This window comes from Chenopodium album, chromosome 12 (assembly GCF_948465745.1).
Source record: "Chenopodium album chromosome 12, dcCheAlbu1.1, whole genome shotgun sequence".
Classification (NCBI taxonomy): Eukaryota; Viridiplantae; Streptophyta; class Magnoliopsida; order Caryophyllales; family Amaranthaceae; genus Chenopodium; species Chenopodium album.
The window spans coordinates 52,912,757-52,938,330 of NC_137845.1; the positions used below are offsets into that span (position 1 = coordinate 52,912,757).

General features: G+C 32.7%; 4 protein-coding genes across 4 annotated transcripts; 3 read left to right on the top strand and 1 right to left on the bottom strand.

Annotated features, from left to right (window-relative positions):
- Nucleotides 1–1,759: 1,759 nt before the first annotated feature.
- On the top strand, nucleotides 1,760–5,538 carry LOC145572608 (aldose reductase-like). The gene is made up of 8 exons (XM_081631564.1): nucleotides 1,760–2,022; nucleotides 2,203–2,253; nucleotides 3,733–3,806; nucleotides 4,239–4,326; nucleotides 4,414–4,620; nucleotides 4,743–4,814; nucleotides 5,063–5,305; nucleotides 5,435–5,538. Exons 1-8 carry the CDS (start codon nucleotides 1,879–1,881, stop codon nucleotides 5,522–5,524), a joined length of 969 nt encoding a protein of 322 aa, XP_081487690.1. The 5' UTR covers nucleotides 1,760–1,878; the 3' UTR covers nucleotides 5,525–5,538.
- A 1,146-nt stretch (nucleotides 5,539–6,684) lies between these two features.
- On the top strand, nucleotides 6,685–13,476 carry LOC145572609 (uncharacterized). Its single transcript, XM_081631565.1, has 6 exons — nucleotides 6,685–6,871; nucleotides 7,694–7,753; nucleotides 8,395–8,511; nucleotides 8,603–8,730; nucleotides 10,552–10,830; nucleotides 13,188–13,476. Exons 1-6 carry the CDS (start codon nucleotides 6,784–6,786, stop codon nucleotides 13,416–13,418), a joined length of 903 nt encoding a protein of 300 aa, XP_081487691.1. The 5' UTR covers nucleotides 6,685–6,783; the 3' UTR covers nucleotides 13,419–13,476.
- Nucleotides 13,477–14,622: 1,146 nt separating this feature from the next.
- LOC145572610 (uncharacterized) lies at nucleotides 14,623–19,895 on the top strand. The gene is made up of 5 exons (XM_081631567.1): nucleotides 14,623–14,736; nucleotides 15,122–15,214; nucleotides 18,450–18,551; nucleotides 18,691–18,773; nucleotides 19,534–19,895. The coding sequence occupies exons 1-5, from the start codon at nucleotides 14,644–14,646 to the stop codon at nucleotides 19,604–19,606; spliced, it is 444 nt and encodes a 147-aa protein (XP_081487693.1). The 5' UTR covers nucleotides 14,623–14,643; the 3' UTR covers nucleotides 19,607–19,895.
- A 585-nt stretch (nucleotides 19,896–20,480) lies between these two features.
- LOC145572611 (putative protein phosphatase 2C 65) lies at nucleotides 20,481–24,130 on the bottom strand. Its single transcript, XM_081631568.1, has 4 exons — nucleotides 23,927–24,130; nucleotides 22,243–22,620; nucleotides 21,499–21,840; nucleotides 20,481–21,160 (listed from the first exon to the last, which is right to left on the bottom strand). The coding sequence occupies exons 1-4, from the start codon at nucleotides 24,128–24,130 to the stop codon at nucleotides 20,714–20,716; spliced, it is 1,371 nt and encodes a 456-aa protein (XP_081487694.1). The 3' UTR covers nucleotides 20,481–20,713.
- Nucleotides 24,131–25,574: the final 1,444 nt, after the last annotated feature.

Here is a 25,574-nt window from a genome sequence, read left to right on the forward strand (position 1 = left end):
TTCACATACAACAATTACTTCTGTTTAATGTAATTCGATCCATTTATTAGCATAATATAGCTTCCATTTGTAGTGCTGTTCACTTTTTGTAATTGTGAATATATATTTACTTGTTGATAATGAGATACCTAAATTCATACACAATTAATTCTTTATTTCTTCTCACTTACACTAATACTTGCACATAACTTTATATGCATTGCAATGACTCCGTCCAAAACTTCACCCGAAAGCACTTTTGAATAAGGACATTATCATGTCACGTTATCGGTTGTAACTATTAATTCATGTCACCAAACATAATTTTTGTCATACGGAATTAACTAATCAGCAAATAAACACTCTTTTTAGGAATAGTATTTCTTTCATTTGATGCCAATAAAGACATTAAGGGAGAGTATAAAGATGGGCCAATAAACAAGGGACCAAACATACTCAAAGGAGTGGTTTAAATTGCCCAACAATACAATTAGGTCTGGTGAGCTAAATGAGAGTAAAATTTTAAAAAACTCTTGCTAAAAATGAAACAAAGTAGATTTGCAAAGAACATTAAGGAATGGCATAAAATCACTTAGGAACAAATAAATTATATAAGTAGTTCAAAATTCTAAGTGTTACCGTACATGTAGTGTGAAACTTAAGGTAGAGCCATCAAACTGCGCTAATTAGAACTTACTATCGGTTACATATAGTTCTACATGCATGGAACCAAGGTACAATAATATTGATACTTTTTTGTGATAAATGTACATTTGTGCCAAACAAAAACACTAATGTTATAATAAAAGCACAAACATAATTTTAAAAGCACATTAATAATACAATAAAAGCACATAAACAACAATAAAAAAAATGAATAATAGTATCAAGAACATAAACAACATAACTATAAAAACACACAACAATTATAAACAAATTATTACAAAGAAAAAACACGTTATAATAATATACTTCATTACGAAAACAAAATAAGTTATGTCATACGAAATAGTTTTACTTGCTTGGTTACATACTTTTATGTAGATGTACATATAACTAGGGGTAACTTCTATTTATCAATACTAATCTATTAAAAAGCCTTTCTTAATAATATATGTGTCACGTATGTAACACATTTCTCAAACACCGAAATCATGCCATATCATTCATAATCGACAATTAGTAGTTACTTGACACGTGACACTGTACCTTTCTCAAACACTAGAAATGAGCCACATCATCCACGATCAAACTAATCGATATCATCTTAGCCAACATTTAGTTATACTTTTATATGTAACATTTTTAATTATATATCTAACTTTATTAGGGTGTTTATTTTATTTAATTTTTTGTATTAGGGTCTATTCTCTTCAGCTTATTTTCACTTCAGTTCAGTTCAACTCCAATCAATTCACTTCAATTCACTTTTTAATTTCCTTCTCTCATAAAATATTTAGTTCAGTTCAGCTTCAATCAGTTCAGTTTAGTTCAATTCAGTTCATTTCACCTTAGTTCAGTAAATCAAAATAGACCCTTACTTCTTCAATTTTTTTATTGATATTTATTATCTTAATATCAAAATTATAATAATGACTCTGAGCATTGTTCGGTCCATACACTAGTTTTGATCATATCGATTAAATTGAGTCTATATATGGTGCTTAGCAAATGACACGAACCCTCAAAAAATGACGTGTCCAACATGATGCATGCAACACTCCCACATGTACACAACCGTCAAACGTAGTACGGAGTAGGATTTATATGAATCTATGAGCTAGCTAAGTAAAGTCAGCCAATTATACATTGAAACTTGAAAGTGATTAATAGGTAGAAATTAGAGTGTCAAGAAATACCATTTAATCCAATTTGGTCGAGCAAATATTGCAATTAGTTATGGCTCAGGCAACATTTACGGCTCATGACCAAGAAATGGAGTACTTCCCGCTTGTGAGCGGCCATAAAATACCGGCGGTGGGATTGGGTACTTGGAAATCTGCTTCTCAAGCTAGAAGTTCTGTCTTCACTGCCGTCGCCGAGGTATCGTGTTAATGTTTTGATAAAGTTATTATGGTATGCGCGTTTTTGAATACTTGCAACACTCGACTATATGTCTATATGTTTAGAAAACTAACTAAAGTTGGTTAGTTTATGCTTGAACACAATGTGTGTAGTACTCCTTTAAACCTCTTATGAGTTTTGTAAATCTTATTATTGTAGGCTGGTTATATGCATGTGGATACAGCAGCACAATATGGTGTACAAGAAGAGGTAAAGTTTATAAATTCATGCTCTATTATGGATGTTAAAATGTTATGAAATAGTACTCCGTAATATATTACATATTCCTTTATCCCACCAAGATTGCCCCAAAATGAGTTTTTTAAAAAGGAAATATGTGAGGATCGATGTGATTTTTTATTCTTTTCTTTGTTTTTATCTCTTTCTCTTTTGAAAAGGGTATATATGCCGGTTAGGGGCAAAATATATAGATTTATTTTTTTCGATGATTAGGCAAACTAAACAAGACAATAATGAATAAAAAAGACGTACTAGGCTAACTTAGTGAGACTAAGGGAGTTATAGTATTGGATCTTGGATTAAAAGGTTGGGGCTAAGGTTTAAACTCCCACCCTTTTTACATGTATTTTGATAATTTAATTTTTTTTTTTAAAAAAAATTATATAATTTGGGCCGGCTCCCAACGAGTAGGGGTGCTAATCGAGCTAGTCGATCACGAAGAGGGTTACTTGACTCGTGCTCGTTAATTTTCGAGTCGAATCGATCATGAGTTGCTCGTTTAAAGGTTTAGGTCTCTTGAATTTCAAATATTAGTTGATTATATTTTATTATCTTTATATAAATTTTTTCTACTTAGGTTTATTATTTTAACTTTATTAAGTGTTAAGATAAATTTTTGTTTTTAAAGATAAATAAAATAGAAAAATATTGTATTTCTTGTACACTTATTGAGTTTCAAGCTTATTCGATTGAGCACGAGTTGAGCGTCGACCAAGTCGAGTTAGAGCTGCTCGTGAGTTATTCGATTGAGCACGAGCAAACTCGAGTGGAGCGTTGACCAAGTCGAGTTCGAGCTGCTCGTGAGTTGCTCTGCTCAATTAGCACCCCTAGACTTGAGGATCCCTATAAGAGGGTATTTGGTTCATTATATTGGAATGGATTGGTATGGAATCTCTAAAACCCATACTAGTGTAAAATTGTTTTGATTTATTGTTAGAATGAAGAATGAATTGTGAATCTTAATTCGGGGGAGAGGTGGGTATGAGATTCTACAAGTATAAGGTAGAGTTAGAACTCCTTGTGTATGAGATTTCATTATTAAAAAACTCAACCAAACTCCATTCCAATCCATTCAAAAGATCTAACCAAATGATTTCTTAGAGGGATTCTCCACTTCTTAGCATAAGTATGTAGATGGCAGACTCAAACTTGAATTGTGACCTTAGGTCACAAGTTGAGCTCTACACGACTACCATATCTACTAAGCTTGCTTAGACAATGAAGATTCTTTAGCTATTTTAGTTTTTGGAATACAATTATTATACTTTGTCTTATCTATTACATACAAAGTGCATATTAAAGCTACCAATACTACTATGTGTTTTCCTTATGAGGGGAGTTGTTCTTCCACACCTTTGCTAGCTATTTATGCACATGTTCATGTGGCAGGTTATTAGGTGAATCTAGTATGTCAACTTAAATTCTTTTATCAATCTATAATTTCCCCAGGTCGGTCGTGCACTTAAAGCAGCCATGCATGCAGGCATAGAGAGGAAGCATATCTTTGTCACTTCAAAGCTATGGTATCTTCAAAATTCTATGCCCAAAACTTAATTCCCGATTCAATATGGTCTAATTTCTAGTCCTTAGCTCTGTCATCTTTATTATATTACGCTTGTAAATGTATAACTTTTATCAGTTTCATGACTGTTATATGTCACAGTTGTAAATGTACAACTTTTATCAGTTTTATATATCACACTTGTAAATGTATAACTTTAAACAATCATTTTCTTTATTTTTTAACAAGTAAAAATGATAAAAAGTTACTGTAGGTCTAATGGTCTATAATAGTACTTTGTATTTGTTTAGATGGTATCCACAAGATCACAGTACACTGTTACATTGATTTTCCATACGTATAAATCTATATAGTTTCATAGTATGGAACATAAGTCACATGGAGTTTTCTAACTTCTAAGGGAATGCTAATTGTATCATGATACATTATGCAGGTGTACTGATTTATCTCCAGAAAGAGTTCGTCCTGCTATAAACAATACTCTTCGAGAACTTCAGCTCGACTACCTCGACCTCTATCTTGTAATTAACCAGCCCCATTTAATAATCATCTGTTACACGGATTTGTAAATCAAGAAATGTGACACAACTAGAGTAATTAATTTGCAGATTCATTGGCCATTTCACTTAAAAGAAGGAGCTAGTAGGCCACCTAAGGCAGGGGAGGTAACGGATTTCGACATGAAAGGTGTATGGAGGGAAATGGAAAAGCTCGTGGAGGAAAAACTTGTTAGGGACATTGGGGTTTGTAATTTTACAATCAAGAAGCTTAATAAGCTGCTTGATATTGCTCGAATAAAGCCGTCAGTTTGCCAGGTAATTATTACCTTTGCTTATATAAATAGTATGGTTGAAACATTCAACATTTCAACATAATTAGCTAGAGATATGTGTTTGATAATTCTTAGGGAATTGATAATATGAGGTTAATTTTGTAGATGGAAATGCACCCGGGATGGAGGAACGACAAAATGCTCGAGACTTGCAAGAAAAATAGCATACACGTTACGGTAAGGCCAGGATTGTTCTATATTAAATTTTCACTAATATGATCTTGTGCAAAACATGTCTCACCCTAATGGCCTAATGTTTGGGATTTATCATGTATATATGCTAATATGAACTTCGATCTTATTGAATCATATTCATTATCCATTATAGTATATATTTGTGGAGTGTCATGTTAGCAATCATACGTACATGTACTATTACGAAATGGAGCCGAGCCAGTGCAAATTTACATGACTTTTGTTGGTAGGCATATTCACCGTTGGGGTCACAAGACGGAGGACGAGATCTTGTGCATGATCCAGTGGTAGATAAGGTGGCAATGAAGTTGAACAAGAGTCCTGGACAAGTTTTGGTCAAATGGGCCTTACAACGAGGAACCAGTGTTATACCAAAATCAACCAACCCGGATCATCTCAAAGAGAATGTTCACGTCTTCGATTGGGAAATACCCGAGCAAGATTTTGAAGCTCTTTGCACCATTAAAAACCAGGTACAGTATATATTATACGAAGTACAATTCTACTCTAATAAATTTGGACATTATTAATAAGGTGTTGTCAATCGATATATCTCTAGGATACTCCAACGTCTAATAAATCAATATTTGTGAATTGTACAGAAGCGTGAGTTGGATGGGGAGGCTCTGTTTGTTAACAAGCGTGATGGACCATTTAAGAGTGTTGCTGATTTATGGGACCATGAAGATTAGAGCATCGACTTTTTTGTTTCTAGACTTAAAGTTAATTATCGTTCATATGAGTTCATCTAGAAGAGAATCATGTTGTTCCAAAAAAAAAAAAAAAAAAAAAAAAAGGATCATGTGGCTAGTTATAAGCGACATTCAATTTCCACTGCTTTATATGCATTGCAATAAAATGTGACATATGTTGTTGAACATGTAAATCTAAGTACATTCACAATCTTAGATAAATCCAACCAATACTTGAAATGTTAAAAGTTCAACCAAAAACATGAGTTAAGTGTCTAAAGTGACGTCATGAGTTAAGTGTCTAAAGTGACGTCATAAATGGCTTAAAGTGGAGATTGATAGTAAAATAAAGTTTTTAAAAAACTTTTTACGGTAGTAAGTTATAAGTTTATTAATTTACGGTAGTAATTTTCAAAATAACATTAATACGCGGTAGTTATTGATAAATATTTATTATTTAGTTGAATACTATAATAAGCTGAGTGGAGAGTTTTGTGGTGAGTTGATAGGAGCTTTTGTAAGTTTATTTAAGTATATTAAGGTGAAATGATCATTATATCCTCATTTAATTTAAAATCCTACTTTCATAAAATATGTCAATTCAATGTCAATAAAACGAGGGAAATCTATTCCTACTACATCTCTTGTAAAATAAAAAATTACAAATATGGAGCATATTGGCTGGATTGACTTATAAGAGATCAGCACATCTTGTCACACTGTATGACCGCTTGTAAAAGAACAAAATAACCCCTAAACATTGACCAAGTAATCACTATAATACTGACAGTGTAACTCTTGTAAGAGTTGTAACACTAATAAAGTAACCCCTGAACACTGATCGGGTAACCTCTGTAACACTATCAAAGTACTCCCTCCGTTTTTTTTTTAAATGTATCACATTGATTTTTGCACTATTCATATTCATGGTTGATTTCATTTTTTCACTTCTATAAAATAAATAAATGTTATTATATAATATATCATTAGATTCGTCATAATGTCTAGTTTTATAATATAATTCCGTTATAATTTTTACTAATTAATAATTAAAGATATTAATGGCCAAAGTCGCGTCTCATTAAATATACCAGTCAAACTGATGCAAATAAAAGAAAATTGAGGGAGTAACTCCTATTGTGAGTGGCCACATTGTTAAAACCCCGAATTTGCATATAAGGAAGAAGAGCCCATTGTCTCAGAATTTTGGGTTTTGGAAGGAATTTTGGAGTGGCAATTGGTACTCGTAACTGGCAGCAATGTCTGAGATTGATCAGCCGCAGGAACCTCAGTCATCGCGTCCTCTTACTATCTACGAAAGACTGGACAAAATTCGACGAGGCGAAGGTTTTTTTTTCCCCGTAATTTTCAATTTTGATCAATTTCTTGTTTTTGCTTATATAGTTATAAACTCAATTATATATCTGAATAACAAATTCGACTTTTGTTTTGTTTTTTTTTTTTTTTTTCTGGATTATTGTTAACAATTTGATATTCCTATTAGCAAAACAATGTTGAAATTTAGTGTTAGTTTGATTTTATTTTGAAGAATATTTTGATAAATAATGAACACTAGGACATTAATTACTTTGTAAAATAAGAAAATAAGGTAGAATACTCATATTGTTGAGTGATTATTTTATATATGCACCTTATTCTTAATTTTATGCACATTGGTACAAAAATAATAGTCGTGTATACTATTGTCAGATTACCGGAAAGCAAATTGTTACATTACTTTGATTAGAAACCGATAATGTGTAGATTTCTGAACAATACCCCTTTAAATAAAGAGAGGATGATAATTAACTAATTACAGTAGACAAACGGTGTTTTAGTGAATTCGTGGTGAATGTTAAGCACGGAGGGTTGAGACGGGGGATAAATTGTGTTGTATCCTGACCGAGAGAGTATAGTTTATCTGAAAGTATGTTTTTGTATAGAGATGTACTTGACTCAAAGTCTCGAGCGAGCCACTTAAGCTGGAATCATGCTGCCAAATTAACTGGTTAAAGTGTGTGTATTATGTGAATTGTATATTCGCTATTTAGTAATTGAACAATGAGCCTGTTACCTGTTTATATATTTATGATATAAAAGTTATACTTCATTAATCTATTTATCATAGACAAATTTTCTTTGTTAACACAGTTTTATTTTCATTGGCAGCGACGATTAAAACAAAAGTTGGTCCTTTGAAGTTTAATAAAAAGCCAAAATATGTAGGCGGTATGTTTTATGCCCTTTACTATATAGTCTGTTCATGTCTATTATTATATTGTACATGATATCAAATGATTGCTTTAAGAATGTATAGATGGTCTTATTGTTAGTTTGATTCTTTCAACGGAATTTCGTGACTGCAAATATGCAATCTTATTTCTTAATTTTAAATTTGGACGCAGACAAGTATTTTGGATTTGTTTGTTGGGGCATACTCTTGTAGTCTTGTATAATCGTGTTTGAATAATTAGTAAAGGACTAAAGGAGGAATGCATTGATCCAGGAACTCTAAAATCTAGAGACTGTAGCTATACACAAGTTTTGAGGAATAGTAGAAAACTGGCAATATATGGTCTTATTTATGCTCTTTTTTCACACATTTCTGCAGTACAATGGAGGCTATAAGTAGTCATTGTACACTCGCCATTGCAAATATGGATTAATTTAAAGAAATAAAATGCTACACATCTCTAATTGTGTGCTTGGGTTAATAGAGATTTTACTGACCTATTGATGAGTGACGCTATATTAAATATGCTTATTCTTGTAGAGTTGTAGAACTTGACTTTTTCAATTGAGCATTCTTTCCTTGTTGTCAATTGTTATCATTTGTTTGGGGCCAATATTGAATCAGTTCACTGTCACAGGATTGCAAAATAATGGAGAGTTTTGTACCTTGGATGAAGGTGACTATAATAGTCGAATTGCAAGATCTGTTGCTTTTAGAGTTGCGCCATCTGTTGTTGCACTGACATCTTTCGTAGGTATGCTTGGGCATATGCCTATTAATTAATTCTAAGAATCTGTTTAGCAGCTTTGTAAATGAATTTTGACAAATTTGTTATTTTATTACAGGAGAAAAGTTCCGTTTTAGTTGCTCAGGATTTTTCATAGAGTGGAATGATATGTTTGGAACGATCTTAACCTCTTCTAGTCTCTTCATAGGATATAAGGATACCATGCCTACCATTACCAATGTTACGGTTAGTCTTATTACTTATAGTGTACATGCCTTGTTTTTTTATGCTTGTGGTATATGTAGCGCTTTACCACTCCTACAAGATGTATACTCCTGAATGTTTTTTCTTTGCTTGGAGATTAGTAATGAAACATTATGGTTGATACTTGATAGTATTAAATTTAGTAGTGTTTGCAATTTCAGTAACAACATGCTAAATTGGTGTATGGTGGGTGTTTTATTGTGCATCTCCATGATCACAGTGTGGAATGTGACTACAAATTAGAAACGTACACTTTGTCTTAAATAGCTAATGTTATATTGTTGCTGAGTGCATAACCCACTCAGTTCCTGTCCTTCTTCTTTGTGACCAGCATGCTAGCAACCCCCTGTCTAACCCCAGTGCTAACCTCGATGCATCCTTTAAGCTTCACCCAACCTCTATTCCGATTCTTCCTCTTGAGCGATACACAGTCAATTACTTAACAAAAATGCCACCCCTTTATGTTTCTTTGCTAAGCTTTATAGCAGTGTTTATCAAAGTAGATGAAAAGGATTTAAAGCCTTTGAACTCATGAAGATACTAATTTTTTTTTTTTTTTTGGAGCACCTCCCACGATTTACATAGCCCATTAATAGTGCTTGACCCATTCATGTTTTTCGTACAGTTCTTCGTAGTGGTATCCTCAACCAAGATTTTTCCTCAACTCTACATTAGCAGTGGTGGCTTGTCATACTATGCTGACATTTTTTAACAAATAACTTCTGATGATGGTGGTGTTGCTTGGTGGCGTCCTCTTCATTGCTTCTATGCCTCTCCATGTACCCTTAAGATTTTACCCAAAGGTCTTTGTCTATTAGTTTCCTAAAAGTTGCTTATAATTGCTACCCTTCTTTTGGTGGAGCACCCTTCTCCTGTTCTAGGTCTAACTGGCATAGCAACACTATTGTATTGAAAATCACTCCCTCCATTCCTAATTCCTATATACTTACCCATATTCTTATTTGGCATGTCCTAATTTACTTGCCTTATTTCTTGTATAAGAAAATTTTCTCTCCTTTTCTATTGATTTGGGTCCCACTCCTTCTCTCACCTTCCCATTTATTACTCTGCTTTTCCACTTGAATAAAGTCCAGTACAAGTAAATTAGAACGAAGAGAATAGTTGAAATGTTTTCTTTAGGTGCTTTTATTGTCCCATTTTAATTTGGTACATTTTCCAATGAACAACCTTGACCATTAGTATCTTAAATTATCTATAGGTAGGAATTGTTAAAAGTTGACATTTTGATGATATCATGATATAGATTGAGTAAAATTCTATAACCTGTTACATTGTATAATTTTATAACCTCAAACGCCATCACTGAACATGGTCTATGACAACGTAAAAAATGCTCTTATGAGCTGATTGAATCATTTTAACAATGTTTTTTGGTTGATCTTTTTATTATATGTGATACTTGTAGTATGTAGTTTCTTGAGGATTGAATAAAACTTGCTGCACATTGATGCTTTTGAATGTTGCAATTTAATACTGTTATAAGGAATCAAGGAAGTGTTTGCAGTTGTTGAGTGGTGTGTAATGGGAATTTACCATCTCAGTCTAATGTCTTGGTCCGTGCTAACAGATAACTAAGTTTTGTTAGTGTGTACATGTAAAGTGGTGTATAAAAATATATTTATTATTTGAAGGATATGTTGCATGGTCATACGCGGTTTAAATACCAATAAAGGTTAGGACCATTTATTTAAGTTAATTGTGTGCCATTGAATTAAACTATATTGTACAGCCATGGTTAAGCATAGAGAGGTAACTTTAAGCCGATGCTGTTTATTGTTTCAGGTTGAAGTACATTTGCCCAATCGTAAAACAGTGCCTGGTTCCATTTCACATGTTGATCTTCATCACAACATTGCCATTCTTACGGTGCCATCTGTTCCTAAACTTCATGTTGCCACTCTTCTGCCTGATTTTGAGCTGTTTACTCCTGGGAAGAGTGTGGTAGCCCTTGGTCGACATGGTAGCTCGTACAATTTGCTGGCTGCTCACGGAGAAGTTTTGCTCAAAGACCACGATTTAGATTCTGATGATGTTTTGACTACAGGCTGCGTATTTTCACGTGTAAGTGGCTCTGTGGCTGTTTATACAACATGGTTCCTTAATAAACCTGGAGAACTGCTTCTTCCGTTTATCTTTTTTTTTTTTTTTTTAATTAATACTCCCTAAGTTGAAAACCGTATTGGTGATGACTTATAGAACAAAGGTTATTTATGATAATTAACATCATTTTTTTTTTTTTTTTTTTTTTTGGTAACTGTTTCAAATTGATGTTAACTGAAGCTTTTTTTTTTTTTTTTGAGGGCAAACTGAAGCATTTTATAGTGTTTGACATAAAACAGACTTCTTGTTTCATGTGTCCATTAGTTGCACATAGCATCGAGTGTCTCTGACAATAAACCCTAAATTGTGACTTATTGTTTCACATCACTTGTAGCTGCATATAATCAACTGGCATAGGGCTACAGGTTCTTATGAACACTAAACCATCAGACTGAACTTTCTTTGGATTAAGGTCAGAGATTCTGAATCAAAATTTTTAGGCATGAGTGCAAATTCATTTTTGTTCTTAGCTTTGTAATGCTTATTCTATCCAAACTGATGGATCGTGCACCCATTTTAGAATGGCACCCCTCAAAACATAGAAAGCGAGTATCCGAAAGGACGTATAGGTTCAATTCATAGAAACATGAACCCTAAAGAGCATAAAAGCTAAAAAATAAAAACATGAACTTAAAAGAACTAAGGGGTAAAACAAAAGGCATGAACTCAAAACCAAATATGGGCTAAAGCAAGTGAACATGAACTCGAAAGATTTAAAGAACATACTATCCAAGTACAAAAAACATATTGTTTAAATCCGAATAGCATGTTTAATCTCCATTCATTAAAGAGCATATTTAATCTCCATTCATTAAAGAGCACATTTCATAAAGTAAATTACATAGAATGCATTTAGCTTAGACCCAAAGAACATACAACTCATAAAAAGAAAAAAAGAGAAAAAAAACAAAACATGGTCAATTCTTGTTCTACAATTAAAGAAGGATCGTAATGAGAAAGCACATATGTTAAAACTTAAAAGAACATCGTTTATAATCAGACGAACAACATATCAATTTTATATCACAATACAAAACCGGAATAGAAGTACTCAAGTATATAAACCTGAAATAAATTCTTTCAATAGTGAGTTCTTCAATTTCATCTTCCTATTATTAAATTCATTGACTATCATCAACTCTTAAATTGCTTTAAAATTCATAATGTCTAAAATAAATCTCTTTACAATGATATTTTCAAACCCTTGTATTGCTTTCTCTTCCTAAAATTTGCAAAAATATACTTTACACGTTAGAATTGGAAATTTATAACCCTTAATTTTGAATTTTTAAACAGTTGCTAGCAAAAAGTGTGTGCACAATGAGAATCGTGCATGCCGGTGTATAATCTAATTTATATGAATCTTGTGTGGTGCTTATAGTATGGGTTCATACTTTATAGCATGTTTAATATTTGTCTTTGTTGTGATGATGTAATTTACTTGTGCCAGTTCACATTTAATGTGGGAAATATAAGTAAGATGAGGTTATATATTTGGTTATAATGATCTTTGAAAGCCTTTGCCTATAGTGGATTTGTGGGGTAAATGAAGGTTGTAAAGTTAGTTTTTTTGAGTTAAGTCTAACAATGGGGTTTATCTTTTTAATTTTTTCACCTTTTGGGACCTTAGTCTTTTTTTTTTTTTTTTTGAGTGAAGTCTAACAATGGGGACTATTTTTTTTAATAGGAGACTATCTTTTTTTAGGATGACTTTTTAGGGGACTAAGTTATTTAACCAAGGGACTGTCTTTTTAACTCATGCACAATTAAATTTTGGCCGGAAAGGCGGAAAGTACACTTGAGGTCCCAAAAGGTGAAAAAAAAAAAAACAAAAAAAACCGAGGTCCCAAAAGGTGAAAAAATTAAAAAGATAGACCTCAATGTTATACTTAACTCTAGTTTTTTTGGTTAGTCGTAGGTCTATTGAGAAAAGGCTTTGGCTTTAGTTATGCAAATAAAGCATCGGATGGATGATGTGATTAATTTTTATATGTTTTGATAGAAACTCTAATTTATTTATTTATTTATTTATTTATTTTTAATTGGGAAGAGAGGGGGGGGGGGGGGAGTGAATGATATAACGTTGTATTTCTCTTAATAATCCTGTGGAGATGTTATTCTATGTTGCATTATGGTCTGATTTTAATGAAAATAGGATAGTACATTTATAACTTATCAATTTGTATTATGTTGTTGTTCAACTGTAATGATGATTTATTCTAAGTACTTACAAAGTATTTGCATTTGTTTTGTGTGTTTTTTGATGATGTGCAATGATATTTTCGGGACATTTGCTTACCTCTTTTTTTATGTACTAGTATGGCGTTGGTGGACCTCTTGTTGACATTGCTTCAGGATCAGTTATTGGAATGAATATCACTGATGCAAACTGTTCTGTTTTTCTTCCCAATACCATTTTGCTGAGATGCTTGAAGCACTTCAAAAGTTATGGATATGTCTTTGTTGGTTTTTCCTCTCTTCATGATTTTGTTTTCTTTCCAAACCTTATACTTGCTTTATTTTGTTCAATTTTATTTGTCAATTATTGAAAAATTAACTAGTTGATGGCTGACAGTGATCTCTTATTTAAGTGGATAATTATTAAGTGATTGAATTAAATTATGTAATAAACATTATTCTCTTGCATCCTCACATTTAATTTGTTGAAATATGATGTAAGTTTGGCACCGTTTATGTTTCTAAATAATAATTCGTCTTTAATGTATTTAATTTAGTTTTTTTCCCCTGCTGTGTTTTTATTTTATTTTTTAATTTTTTTTTTAAATTTAATATCTTAGCTGCCAACTCTCCTACCTTCTCCACTTTAATTATGTGGTCATTTCTCTATGTACTCTCTTTTTTATATTAATTTTTAAGTGTCACACTTTCCTCATACCTTTTATTTTTTTAAAGTGACACACTTTCCTTATTCTAACTCATTAGAGGATGGAATGACAAATATATGGTCAGTTTTTTTTTTTTTTTTTTTTCTCCATATATTATATGAATTTTTAACATCCCGTACCCGTGTCCCTTATTATGAGATAGACGTTTTCCTGTATCCGTTTCGTACTCGAATCTATGTCATTACCCGTTCTTATGCAACCTAGGATGTAACTATAAATGGTCCAACATTATCTCTAAAATAACTTATACTTATGTCATGAAATTAATTGTGTCATGCTTTTGTTGAAAACCTCGTATGAAACAGTGGTAAATATTGCAATTCTTGGGCCATGCATGCTTAAAAATATCCTTTATGTTTCAGATTATCTTAATAATTTTTGTTTTCCACTCACATTTTATTTTGGAGGTAGTGATTTCTTCTAAACAATGTCTTTTTATATCAGAAATTTAGAATCCACATTGTAGTGTTGACTTTTTACGCTTTGTTTGGTTAGCAAAGAAGGAAGGAAAGGCAGGGGATGGAAAGAGGAGAACGGGAGGGAAGAGAAAGGGAGGGGAAAGGTGAGCTCTATTTTCCATCCAACTCGCCAATTTTAGAGGCATTATGCTTATGAGAAAGAAAGGGAATATGGATTCCTCCCTCTCCTTTCCTTTCCTTCCCCCAATCCTTTACCCAAACAAGAGAAATTGTTCTCTCCATTTTCTCTTTTCTTCTTTTTCTTCCATTTCCTTCTATTTAAATAATGAGCTTATTTGAATTTCATGCCAATTTCAGTATAAGCCTCCCATTATATGTATGCTTTAAAAAATGACATTTGTAGTGATATGTACCGATTTTGCAGGAGAATTGTTCAACCTTGGCTGGGAATGAGAACTCGAATCCTTGATTCTTTGAAAATGGCCCGGCTTGAAACAATATACCAGAAATTTCCTACTATTAATGGTGTATTTGTGGAGAAGGTAACTTTATCACCTACAGGCTACGCCATCTAGTTGTGGAATCCATAGTGGTCTTTGCTTTTTATATATCATCTGTTGTTGAATCCAATCTTACATTTGGATAATCATATGCTTGCATTGTTGTATATGCTATATGATCATGTTCCAATGTGATGTTTACAATTGAAGGATGTCTTTTTTCGGTCCTTACCTCGTTGCACACTTTCTTGAAACTGCAATGGAGAATGCCGTATTTTACAACTCTGGAGAATAGCTCAATTGTTGTGTTCAGGGTTCCTTTCAATACAATTTGAGGCCTTCATTTACCATTCAAACTACTTGGACTTATATCACGCTTATAATAACTGTCCTCAATGTGGAATCTTATAAAGTAAACACCTTCCAGGTAACAGAGGGATCCCCAGCAGATTCTGCAGGAGTTTGTCCCGGTGATATTGTGACTCATTGCGATGAAATTCCTGTGTGCTCTCCCCTTGAGGTAAATACCATTTATTTATCATCATGTTGTTGAAGCAAGTCTCTTTAGTCTTTATACACATCATAATCTGTTTTTAACTGGAACATTATTTTTTTAGAAAATATGGTAGGAATAATCCCAAGTTTCCCTTTTCTCTAAAAGTTCCCACATATTGATGAACTAATCTCAAGTTCATGGGTGTCATTCCAAAATGGCTTTAAGCAATTTGTAACCTGTTGAACATTCTAAATTTTTATTTACTTATTTATTTGTTTATTTATTTTTATCCACCTCTCTGTCTCTCTCTCTCTCTCTCTCCCCATTGTTTTATCTAGTATGATAAGACTTGAATTTTATTCATAAAGGAGTACAGTATACTTGTATAAGTATGCCGGTTAGGCAAATTCAGGGAGATTTAGTAGCAGACTAATCAGTGTATAAAAAGGCGCACCTAGGTGCTTAGCAATTAGGGTAGAGCGGTTTTTTTTTTTTTTTTTTTTTTTTTGCTCTAGGCAATGTGCATTCAAAGAGACACATCCGAGGCACACTTAAGCAAATTTCTTCAACTATTTTATATTTTGAGCCTCACTTCAAAGAGGTGCACTGAGCTACGCCAAGGCACAACAGGACTTTTATTGCTTCATTGCGCCTTGTGCTTTGAAATACATTGAGACTAATCAATAACCTGATAAGTTTAAGCTAGAACACAGTCCCAACATGCTACGAATTAGCTCACATGGAGACCAAAATGAAGAATAAGAATTGAAGACAGATTAAGGGATGAAGAAGAGAGATTAAGAAAATATAAGATATGACTGAAATACTGAATTAATGCTAACCAAGGTGATTAATAACCAATATGCTATGAATTGATTTAGAGAAGAGGATCCCCTCAAAAAACATACTACCTCCGTTCAATTTATTTGTAGGGATGTGACATTTACCAACATCTAGATAAAATTTGTTTGTGAGTGTTAATGGAGAGAGAAAAGTAAAGTTGCAGTGATGAGGAGAGACATAGAAATAAATGACTAGTAAAAAAAGGAAAGAAAACCTTTGTTGCAAATAATTTGTAGTATCCACAAATGGTAAATACAACAACAAAGCCTTAGTTCCAAAATGTTGCAAATAAATTGAAATGGAGGTAGTATCATGGAAGAGGGGTATGTTTGGGATTAGGGAAAAGCTCTAAAATTGAGCTAATTAGAGAGAGATAATCATGTTGAATATTGCTGAATGTTTCGGGTCATCTTTGGAAAGCTAAATTGGGATAGAGTCCACCTCTCAAAAGTAAAATTATTATACAAAAGTACTGTAATTCAGTTTATTAATCAAAATTCATCATTTTCTTCCTATTTTCTACCATATACAATGTTTATGCTATGTTACTTTATAGCTAATGGTATTAATGCTGTAAATTGGTATTAGGGCCTAGGGTATAGGGGTATTTGAAGGAGTAGAGTTACAATAATTTGCTAGTTGCTTAAGGGAAAAGTTAATTTGTTTGTTACATAAAAGCTCTATAAGTAGAGCTAGTTAGAGAGAGATAATCATGTTGAATGTTGATGAACAAATAGAAAGACTAATCTTGTATCAGAACTTGCTCTAGAATAGAATTTATTGAGTGCATCTGCTAGCTGACCGCTGTGGAGAAATACATGTTTCAGCTTTGTATTCAGTAGAAGATTGAGGTAGGAAACTTTGCTTCTTTAAGTTTCATGTTATCAATGGTTGACTGAGAAACATAAATTAACCCATTGTTTATCTGTGATCATCGTTTATGCGTGATCATCCTTTTGGTAGCCCTCTCTGCATCCGGAAAAGTTTGGAGTGAGTGCAGAGTCATGAAAAATTGTGATTAATTTGTCCAATCAATCAGCTAAGTAGCGCAGTAAATGCTTCAAGGCTGTCCAATGAGGTATATGTAGTTTATGCATTAATTAAGATAATCAATTCACCACCAATGCAACATCTGGACAATTAGTAGTTACGTATGTAGGCTTCCTACTTCAGCTTGGTAGTCAGAAGGGTTGTTTTTGATTTCACAAAATGTTTTGAGCAGTGTTTGAAAAGGCGCGCCAAGGCGCTGAGACGCAAGGCCTTAGGGGTCATGCCCCTTTTTTTGTCTAGGCAAGGCGATTTTGATGAGGCACACCCCCGGAGGCGCATAAAGATTTTTTCAGATTTTTTTTTTTTATTGTTCATTATATGAACCTTTCTTCTTTGAGGCGCACAGAGGCACACCTTAGGCGCAGGGAACTCTGAAACGCCTTGGTGCCCTTGAACCTTTTTATACATTGGTTTTGAGAGCTGAGTATTGACATTCATTGGCATAGCCTGACAACAATAATCATCTCGATACAAGCTATCAACAACTTAGTCAAGATGACAAGCGGAGACTAAGTCTCAACATCATCTTTCCTTACACGTCTCTGCTCCTTTACTGCACACCAACACTAGTCGCTTTCTGCCAGCTGTGCACTGCTACTACCTTTGGCAAGGCGGAGGAGAGAAAATGGGGCAAAGCTGCAAAGATTCAGTATGTAATGGATGTTTTGTAGAGATATCTTCATAGATTACTTTGAGAAAACTAATTAGAATACAGGGAAATGCATGTTGGGACTGGAAGAGAAGCTGAATGTTTTGGAGATGGGTGGGTGGAGACACTGATTATTTGTTACCATTTGGATTTTTATGAGGTTTTTGCTTACCATTAAGGGGGTCTCTTAACCGCTGGACGACTACTTTAGCAGTTGAATAAGGAGCAGGTACCAATCAGAGTAACTTCTGTTTGGTGTTGCTGCTGGTTGTTGCTATAGGAGGCCGAGGGGGTCAACAATGAAGGTGGGTAAAAAGAAAAGGGGCATGGGGAGTTGGAGTAGATTGTTTTTAGGACTTTTTTCTTGAAAATAAAATATAAGAAAGAAAGTACACAATTTTGAGGCAAATAGTATGTGACGTGTGTACTTGCTTAAATAGCTAATTATGCTTTGGCAAGAGTGGAAGACATCTCATAGACTTGGTATTATTCTCACTTAATGAAACAGTGAGACTATCTAAATAAGGATAATTGAAGTTGGTATTATTCTTGTCAAAAATTATATTTTTGGCTGAATCATCTCTGTGAATACCTTATGTTTATTGTTTAAAGATTTGTTTTGTTCTTGAAATCATTGCTTGATGGATTACTTCATGAATAATCTGTCTCCATCTTGATACGCCGTATTTACTGCATAATTTGTTTCTTTGGTTTCAGTTTGCTGAAGTACTGTTTGATAAAGCTGAGAACTCTATGGAGCTTAGGTGTGATAGGGCAAGAGATGATAATGCAAATAAGAGACAGGCAATTGCTGTTGAGGTCAATATTAATTCTGGTTTCTGAGGATTTCATATTTACTATATATTTTTGTTTATTTATTAGATATTAATTTTTTTTTTTTAATTTTTTTTTTTTTTGGGGGGGGGGGGGGGGGGTGGGGGAAATATTGGAATTTCAGGTTGTTATAAGAAGGGAAAGCTGTGGTTCTGATCTGGTCAAAAGTATCATTATTGACAGGCTTACCTTACCTGAAATCAATCGGTATGTTTATCCTGCTTTTCTTACACTAAACTGGCACACTATTATGTTGTTTTCGGAAAGCAATGGAGGAGAGAGGGGTAGGGAAGACTAGAAGAGAATGAGAAGGAAGTGCATGTGTAGGGTAGTGTAAAGGAGAAATGGGTCTGCATTATCTGACCTTATCTCCATTTCTTTTCAGTTTAAGAAATATTGGGTGTATTCTAGGGGAAGAAATTTGCTTTCCTCCATTACTCTTGCTCTGATTCATATCCATATATGGATCCATCAATATTCCAATTTCTTCCATTTGTTTGAAGGCAAAATTTGCATGGGACGAGAGGAATTGTTATAATTTCTGGGGGACTGGAGTAACTTTTCTATTCGAAGAGATGATTCCTTGATTTAGGATATAATTAGATTCCATGCAATGATTTATCAGTAGTTTGTCTCACCAATCCACTGAAGCAACTAATATTTCTGAAAATTCTCTCATCTGAACATGATTAAAGGTTTAAAATACGGAGTATATTATTATCGTATGAATTTGTGGAACTTCATCATCGAATGGACAGTTTCTGCAGGTTCAAATTCTATCCTTATTATACACCCTACCTTATAGGTATATTGCACAGTCCTTATGCTTGATGTAAGTTGTTAGGGTTTCATATTATCGCTATAGTAAAGCCTCTTTACTTTTGATATCAAATGGCATCTCCACAATGTTGTGTGTGTTCTTCTCTAGTTTTCGACTTTTCTAAATGAAGCTTTCTATAATTCTCAGGTGGCCTCTGTTCAGGCCTCGAGAGCTTCAGACTGACAGGCATCGTACAGGTCTCGAGTGCTTCCGATGTTAAGACTTAAGAGTACATAGGTACCGTTGTGATGATTCATGATAGACGTGAGGCTGGGTCTTGCAAAGTTCTGTTTTGTAAGAAATATGGTGTATATATTTATTTTAGCTGATAATTTGAAAGGAATTCCATGTAAATCAATTAATGCGATTGCCTTTCAAAGCAATGTAATCAATTTTCCACAACATTATCATATGCCAATATTGGTTTGATTTTTTGAAAAATTGACCTGGCCGTGATGATCTGAATATAACATGGCTTGATCATTCAAAAGCAACAACAAATGAATGAATCATTGACTGTATTTGCGTTCCAATTACCTCATCTAGGGTCAGGTAAAAGCATAAATTAGTTTATTACTGGTATTTAATAAAATCAGTAACTCTGTAAATAAGTGAACTCTATACATATAATAGTAGAGAACCAATGAAAATTAAGTTTTATCAGTAAAAATAATTTGAGTTTGGAAAAAAAAAAAAAAAAGAGAGATTCGGTTCATTTAAAAAAAAAAATTCTGTCCGAAATAAGGTTAAGATCGAGAATAATTTATTGTAATTGCTGATTATTATTGTAACTTTGTTTGAAGATTTATTGGTCATTCATGTGATTTGTGATATACGGAGTAATATTTTGTATTGATTACGGAGTATATACTAATGCATTGATGGTATTCTATAATTAGTAATTTAAGATCCGCCACTACTTATAAAGATGAGCTATTTAAAAATAAAAAAAATACAAAAAAAAATTGATCAACTATTTGTCAACGGGACAAGGCTTGTATTCACAAAATTACAACCGATGAAACTCTGTTTAGCTTTCACATCTTTATCTGTTTTCTCTTTTTCTTAGCAACATCTTATGATAGAAGAAATATGAAGTTTAGTTTCTTGATTTCAGCTTTTGGTTCATCTAAGAGGAACTAGTATGTGATTCAACTATTTGCATCTTCCTTTTAAGTTTTAACTAATAAGGAAAACAAAAAAATTGTCAAGAGTTCCTCACACTTTTCTCACTTTAGGCAGGTTTTAAGCCATTTTCAAAACCAATATGTACACAAAATCATTCACTGCCCTAATTCATTCATTCCCCTAAGCTAAAAAATTTGTATCAAAAATCGATATCAGCACTTTTCGATGTTGGTCTGCCTTTGTGTCTAGAGTTTGTATACCGCGGAAAATTCAATGATGTGTCCACTAAACTTTCTCCTTCACCCCAATCCTCTGGAATGTCCTGAAACTTACCTTTGTTGTTGTCCCTAAAATCGAACCCCTCCTCAGCATCACTGCTAATGCTTCTGTATGTATGCTGAGATACTGAAGAATTAAGGTGGCTCAAGCTGTCAGGAGTAATGTGGCTGACTTCTGACACGGATTTTCCGGGGGGTGGAGGTTTGAAGAATAAGCAAACCACCGCGATGTCATCAGTTCGCGAGGATGGGAACCTGCTCTTCCAGGCACGAACTGCGTGCGTTGCTAGGAACTTTGCTGCATGGGATCGCTTCCTTGCTGCTGAGACTATTTTTACTACCTCAAAATTTGTTAGCACATCCCACACCTGAAAAATATTGTATAACCTTAGTAACATACCACATATGTAACAAGCATACTCAAAGCATACTTCGTGTTCCACATGATTCATAAATTATAAGTCACATCTGATTCTGATAGTCAAAATTATAAGTCACTAACTTTGACCTGAAATAATAAGTGATATGATTCTAATGGTCAAAATTCAAAATAGAGGATATAAAATTATGGTTATTAATTTACAATGTGAAATATCTTTGTAAAAATCACAAATTTTATTTTCTTAGGTATAAGTGAAGTTTATTAGGCTAGATGTAACAAAAAAATTAAGGAGAAACGCAATAAGAACATGTAAGGTATCTTTACCCCATCAGTTGCAAGGACAATGAATTCATCTTGTTCAGTCAATTGGTGGTAGAAGACTTGAGGGGTAGAACTAAGACCATAATCTTTAAGACAGAAATCACCAAATGCTCTTGTCATGGCAAGTCCTGGGCTATCTTCATCAGGCAGCCATAGTCTAAGAACATGAGACTCCTCTTCAAGAGAAAAAACTCGACCACTACAACTCCTCACTCTTTCGGCTTCCCTTGGAAGGCTTGGCTTCAAGTCTACCGTTAATTGGAGTGGTATCACTTGTCCTTTGTCCCCTCGTGTGCACATAACTGCACGCGAATCCCCCAAGTTTCCGATTATTAGATGATCTCCCTACAACAAGGGGAAAAACTTGCATATTTTTACTACATAAACATAATAAACTTGCATGTTTCCGTGATTATATTAATTTTGCATTGCTTTTGTTTATTAAACGGATGTAAAAGTCATATAAAAGTGCAAAATCAAACTATGCTAGACAAAATCAAACTACTAATGTATGATCATGCTCTAGCCAAGTTTTTTTGTTTAAAAACTAAACAATATCGATTAATGATAGTTTAACCAAGAAAATCAACCTGTTTGACAAAACCAAATTATGCTAGACAAAATCAAACTAGTATGAAAGTGCAAAACTAAAGTATGCTAGACAAAATCAAACTAATTAATGTATGATCATTTTTTTTTTAACTGAACAATATAGATTAATGATAAAGTATAACCAAGAAAATCAACCTGTTTGACAACCGTTACAGCCGTTGTACCACTACAATAGCTCTCAATTGTAGGGTCTCGGCTGAGCTCTTTATCCACTTCTCTAAATGACCTTAATAGGCCAGCCTTCCACAATTGTACAACATCAGAACTATCTCCCTCGCGGTGGCTATCAATAGTCTCGCCGATGCTAGGATATGCTTGTAGCAATGCACCATCTTCATCCTCATAAAATGCATCGATATCACTCGTGCTATGCCCTTTCATATGGAGAAGCTTATGAGCAGTGGAGAGCTTTATTGGTAGCTGATCGCGGACAATGCGAGCTACCTTGTGACCACTCGGTCCATGCCCGTCGAACACCCCACAAAAGAACACATCTTTTTCACCAGCAAAGTCCTGAAACCATCATATTAGTTAAAATTTAGCACATTACAATGTTAAATTATGCTAGTACAGAGTTGCCTAATGCTCCATTTTTTGTACTTTATATTTTCAAGCTATTCACATACCCCCTTTCACCATCTTTTGTGATTTATACGTAAGACAGAATATAGGCATGATATGTTGTGATCAGGCTAAATCCGTCTCCATGTACATATATAACCATAAATACATGTATATATTTGGTCATACTCGTAAAGCATATCTTGGTTTATAAATAGATTTTTTTTTTTTTTCTTTTCTCTTTCAACTTATATTGCCATATGATATTTGGTGGTGCTGTTGGAAGAACAATGAAAATAGGAGAACACAAAAGATATTACCCAGTACCTAATTATAAGTTTCAAATCAATATGCTAGTTTTGATTTATAGGCTTTGAGCAATTAAATTTTAGTGTCAAATTCATTGAAACGTCCTATGTTTCAATTTTTATGCTGGTTTTGATGTATTTGACAAAATTAAGTTCGTATAAACATAAATTAGTTAATACGGAGTATTAAACAGATTTATTATCTTAAATGAAGCAATTGATTTTGTGTGTGTTTTTTTTATTTTTTTTTTTGTGTTTGGAGATCTATCCGGACGGGTGATAGAATTATGAGAGAAGCTTTAACCACCTAAGCTATCCCTCACTCTTAAACAATTGCTTTTAACACGTTATCATATCGATTTGTTAGATTTAATCAAATGTGTTTTGTATTTTGTTTTTTTTTTTTTTATTATTATTATTATTATATTAACTTTAAAATAAAGTATTCAACTTAAGTTAGTTTGCTATTGGTGACCCTTTGAGCTTTAAAAGTCAGTCAAAGTGACTAATACAGAGTAAGTAATTAATAACTATGGTTTTTTAGTTGTTTCACTTTGACTTGTATGTTATCCAACTCACAAATTGAAATTTACCATTTAATATCATAGTTGTAATTAAAAAAATTCATAAAAATTACATTTTTATAAAAAAAAAATAAATAAATAAAAAAAAAATAGCGAGAAAATTCAAGTGAAACCCAATTTAATTATATTTTTCATTATGTATAATTATCAAATAATGGTCAAAGTGATGAATGGGTGAATAGTGTTCTCAAAAAATCAAAAGTAGAACACGTAAAAAAAAAAAAAAAAAAAAAAAAAAAAAAAGGAAATCTTTATTTCTTTCAGTACAAAAATGACATTTAATTCTTTCAGTACAAAAATGACATTTAATAGACAGAAGCATATATAAGTGGAATACCCAATTAAATAAAACTTTTTGAAGTTTACCTCCCAAACTGTCATGGCATCTTGATTGATTCCTTTCTTCCCTTGTGTAGTTGCCATTGAAATAAAAGTAGAAGAACCATGTAGTCTAATTGAAGCTCCATATTCTCCTTCAATTACATGATTTTCATGTTCATATTCATGTTCATAAGTATCAATATGTCGATGATCTCCATAATCCCCTTCTTTGCTACAACATGCTCCCATTTTTTTATTTTTAATTTGTTTATATTTTTATAAACTAAATCTTCCTACCTAGCCAATTTTGTATCAATTTATTTACCAGAATTTTCTTAGAAATTCAAGCAAAAATCTTTGGTAGCTAGAATGTAGGCAAAAATACATGTGAAGGATTGTGGATATGTTTTTGAGAATTAGAAAATACAAATAATGGAATAAAAATGTTCTCAAAAAATCTCATACAAATTAATCTTACACAAAATAAAAAATCATGGAACATATTCCTTTTAATTAGAACAATTAACAAGAATTTGAATTAGAATATGGAGGAGAACTTTGAGGTTGAAATTTGATGAGTTCTTATTAAAATTTTGGCTGTCCTAAAATTTTGTGGGGGATCAAGAAGATTAGGCAACTAATTGTGCAAATGTATTTAAATTACAATGTTTCAATGATAGGTGCATCATCTATTTTTGCATCCATCATTTTTGGGGATTAATTACTATATATGGTGGATTTCTTAGGATCTCACTTGATATTGTTGCCTATAATCAAATGATTTGTTTCCTAAATTTTCTGATTTTTTTGATATCCAAAATGATACATTGTGGTTATTGGTTGCTAAAAATAATTGTATTATTTGTTTCCTAAATTTGTTGATTATTTCTTATTTTATACTTGGGGTAATAATTTTATTCCCTCTTTTTTTTTTCTTTTTTTTTTTGTGCATTTTGTCTACAACATACAAGTCTAACTATTAATATATCTCTAGTATTGATGAAAATTTGATATTATGAAAATACAAATTGCAACATATTAACAATATCCTACATGATAAATTTTTTTCCTTATACTTCCTCCATTCTTTTTTTTTTTTTTTAATCTTCCCCTTTAGGCCCCGTTCACTTCACCTTATTTTTGCTGAACTGAAATTATTTTTACTGAACTGAAATTATATTTGCTGAACTTAAATTATTTTTACTGAACTGAAATTAATTTTACTGAACTAAAATTATTTTTGTTGAACTAAAATTAGTTTTACTGATTTTATGTTATATTTCCTCTTAAAGTTACTGATTTTTACTGAAGTGAAATTATTTTTACTGAACTGAACTTATTTTCGCTGAAGTGAAATTATTTTTACTGAATATTATTTTTTTAAAGGTGAAGTGAACAGGGCTTTACTGCTCATATAAAATGAAGTAGTAACAAGTGAAATTAGTTTCTATTTTTACTTTTTAGTAGTAGAGAAAAAATGGTTTAGAAACATAGATATTAATAATTATAAAAGAACATGTCAAAACGGAAAGTAGGAAGGTAAAAAGGAAGGATAGAGTATAATAATTACAAAATACGGTCAAAGTGTTAAGTTAAAAAGTACTCACTTTGATCCTTTATGTTTTCTCATTGTATTTAGAATATATTTGCATTTAGATAGAGAAACCTTAAGTTCTAATATGACCCAATAATA

Excerpts from the sequence above, each read along its gene's own strand:
- LOC145572611 (XM_081631568.1), bottom strand. The coding sequence starts at position 24,130 with ATGGGAGCATGTTGTAGCAAAGAAGGGGATTATGGAGATCATCGACAT. Across the intron at positions 21,841-22,242 it reads CTGTAACGGTTGTCAAACAG|GGAGATCATCTAATAATCGG; the intron begins GTTGATTTTCTT and ends CCCTTGTTGTAG. Across the intron at positions 21,161-21,498 it reads TTGTCCTTGCAACTGATGGG|GTGTGGGATGTGCTAACAAA; the intron begins GTAAAGATACCT and ends AATATTTTTCAG.
- LOC145572608 (XM_081631564.1), top strand. The coding sequence starts at position 1,879 with ATGGCTCAGGCAACATTTACGGCTCATGACCAAGAAATGGAGTACTTC. Across the intron at positions 2,023-2,202 it reads TCTTCACTGCCGTCGCCGAG|GCTGGTTATATGCATGTGGA; the intron begins GTATCGTGTTAA and ends TTATTATTGTAG. Across the intron at positions 4,621-4,742 it reads TAAAGCCGTCAGTTTGCCAG|ATGGAAATGCACCCGGGATG; the intron begins GTAATTATTACC and ends TTAATTTTGTAG.
- LOC145572609 (XM_081631565.1), top strand. The coding sequence starts at position 6,784 with ATGTCTGAGATTGATCAGCCGCAGGAACCTCAGTCATCGCGTCCTCTT. Across the intron at positions 7,754-8,394 it reads AAAGCCAAAATATGTAGGCG|GATTGCAAAATAATGGAGAG; the intron begins GTATGTTTTATG and ends TCACTGTCACAG. Across the intron at positions 8,731-10,551 it reads CTACCATTACCAATGTTACG|GTTGAAGTACATTTGCCCAA; the intron begins GTTAGTCTTATT and ends TTATTGTTTCAG.
- LOC145572610 (XM_081631567.1), top strand. The coding sequence starts at position 14,644 with ATGAGAACTCGAATCCTTGATTCTTTGAAAATGGCCCGGCTTGAAACA. Across the intron at positions 15,215-18,449 it reads CTGTGTGCTCTCCCCTTGAG|TTTGCTGAAGTACTGTTTGA; the intron begins GTAAATACCATT and ends CTTTGGTTTCAG. Across the intron at positions 18,774-19,533 it reads ACCTTACCTGAAATCAATCG|GTGGCCTCTGTTCAGGCCTC; the intron begins GTATGTTTATCC and ends TATAATTCTCAG.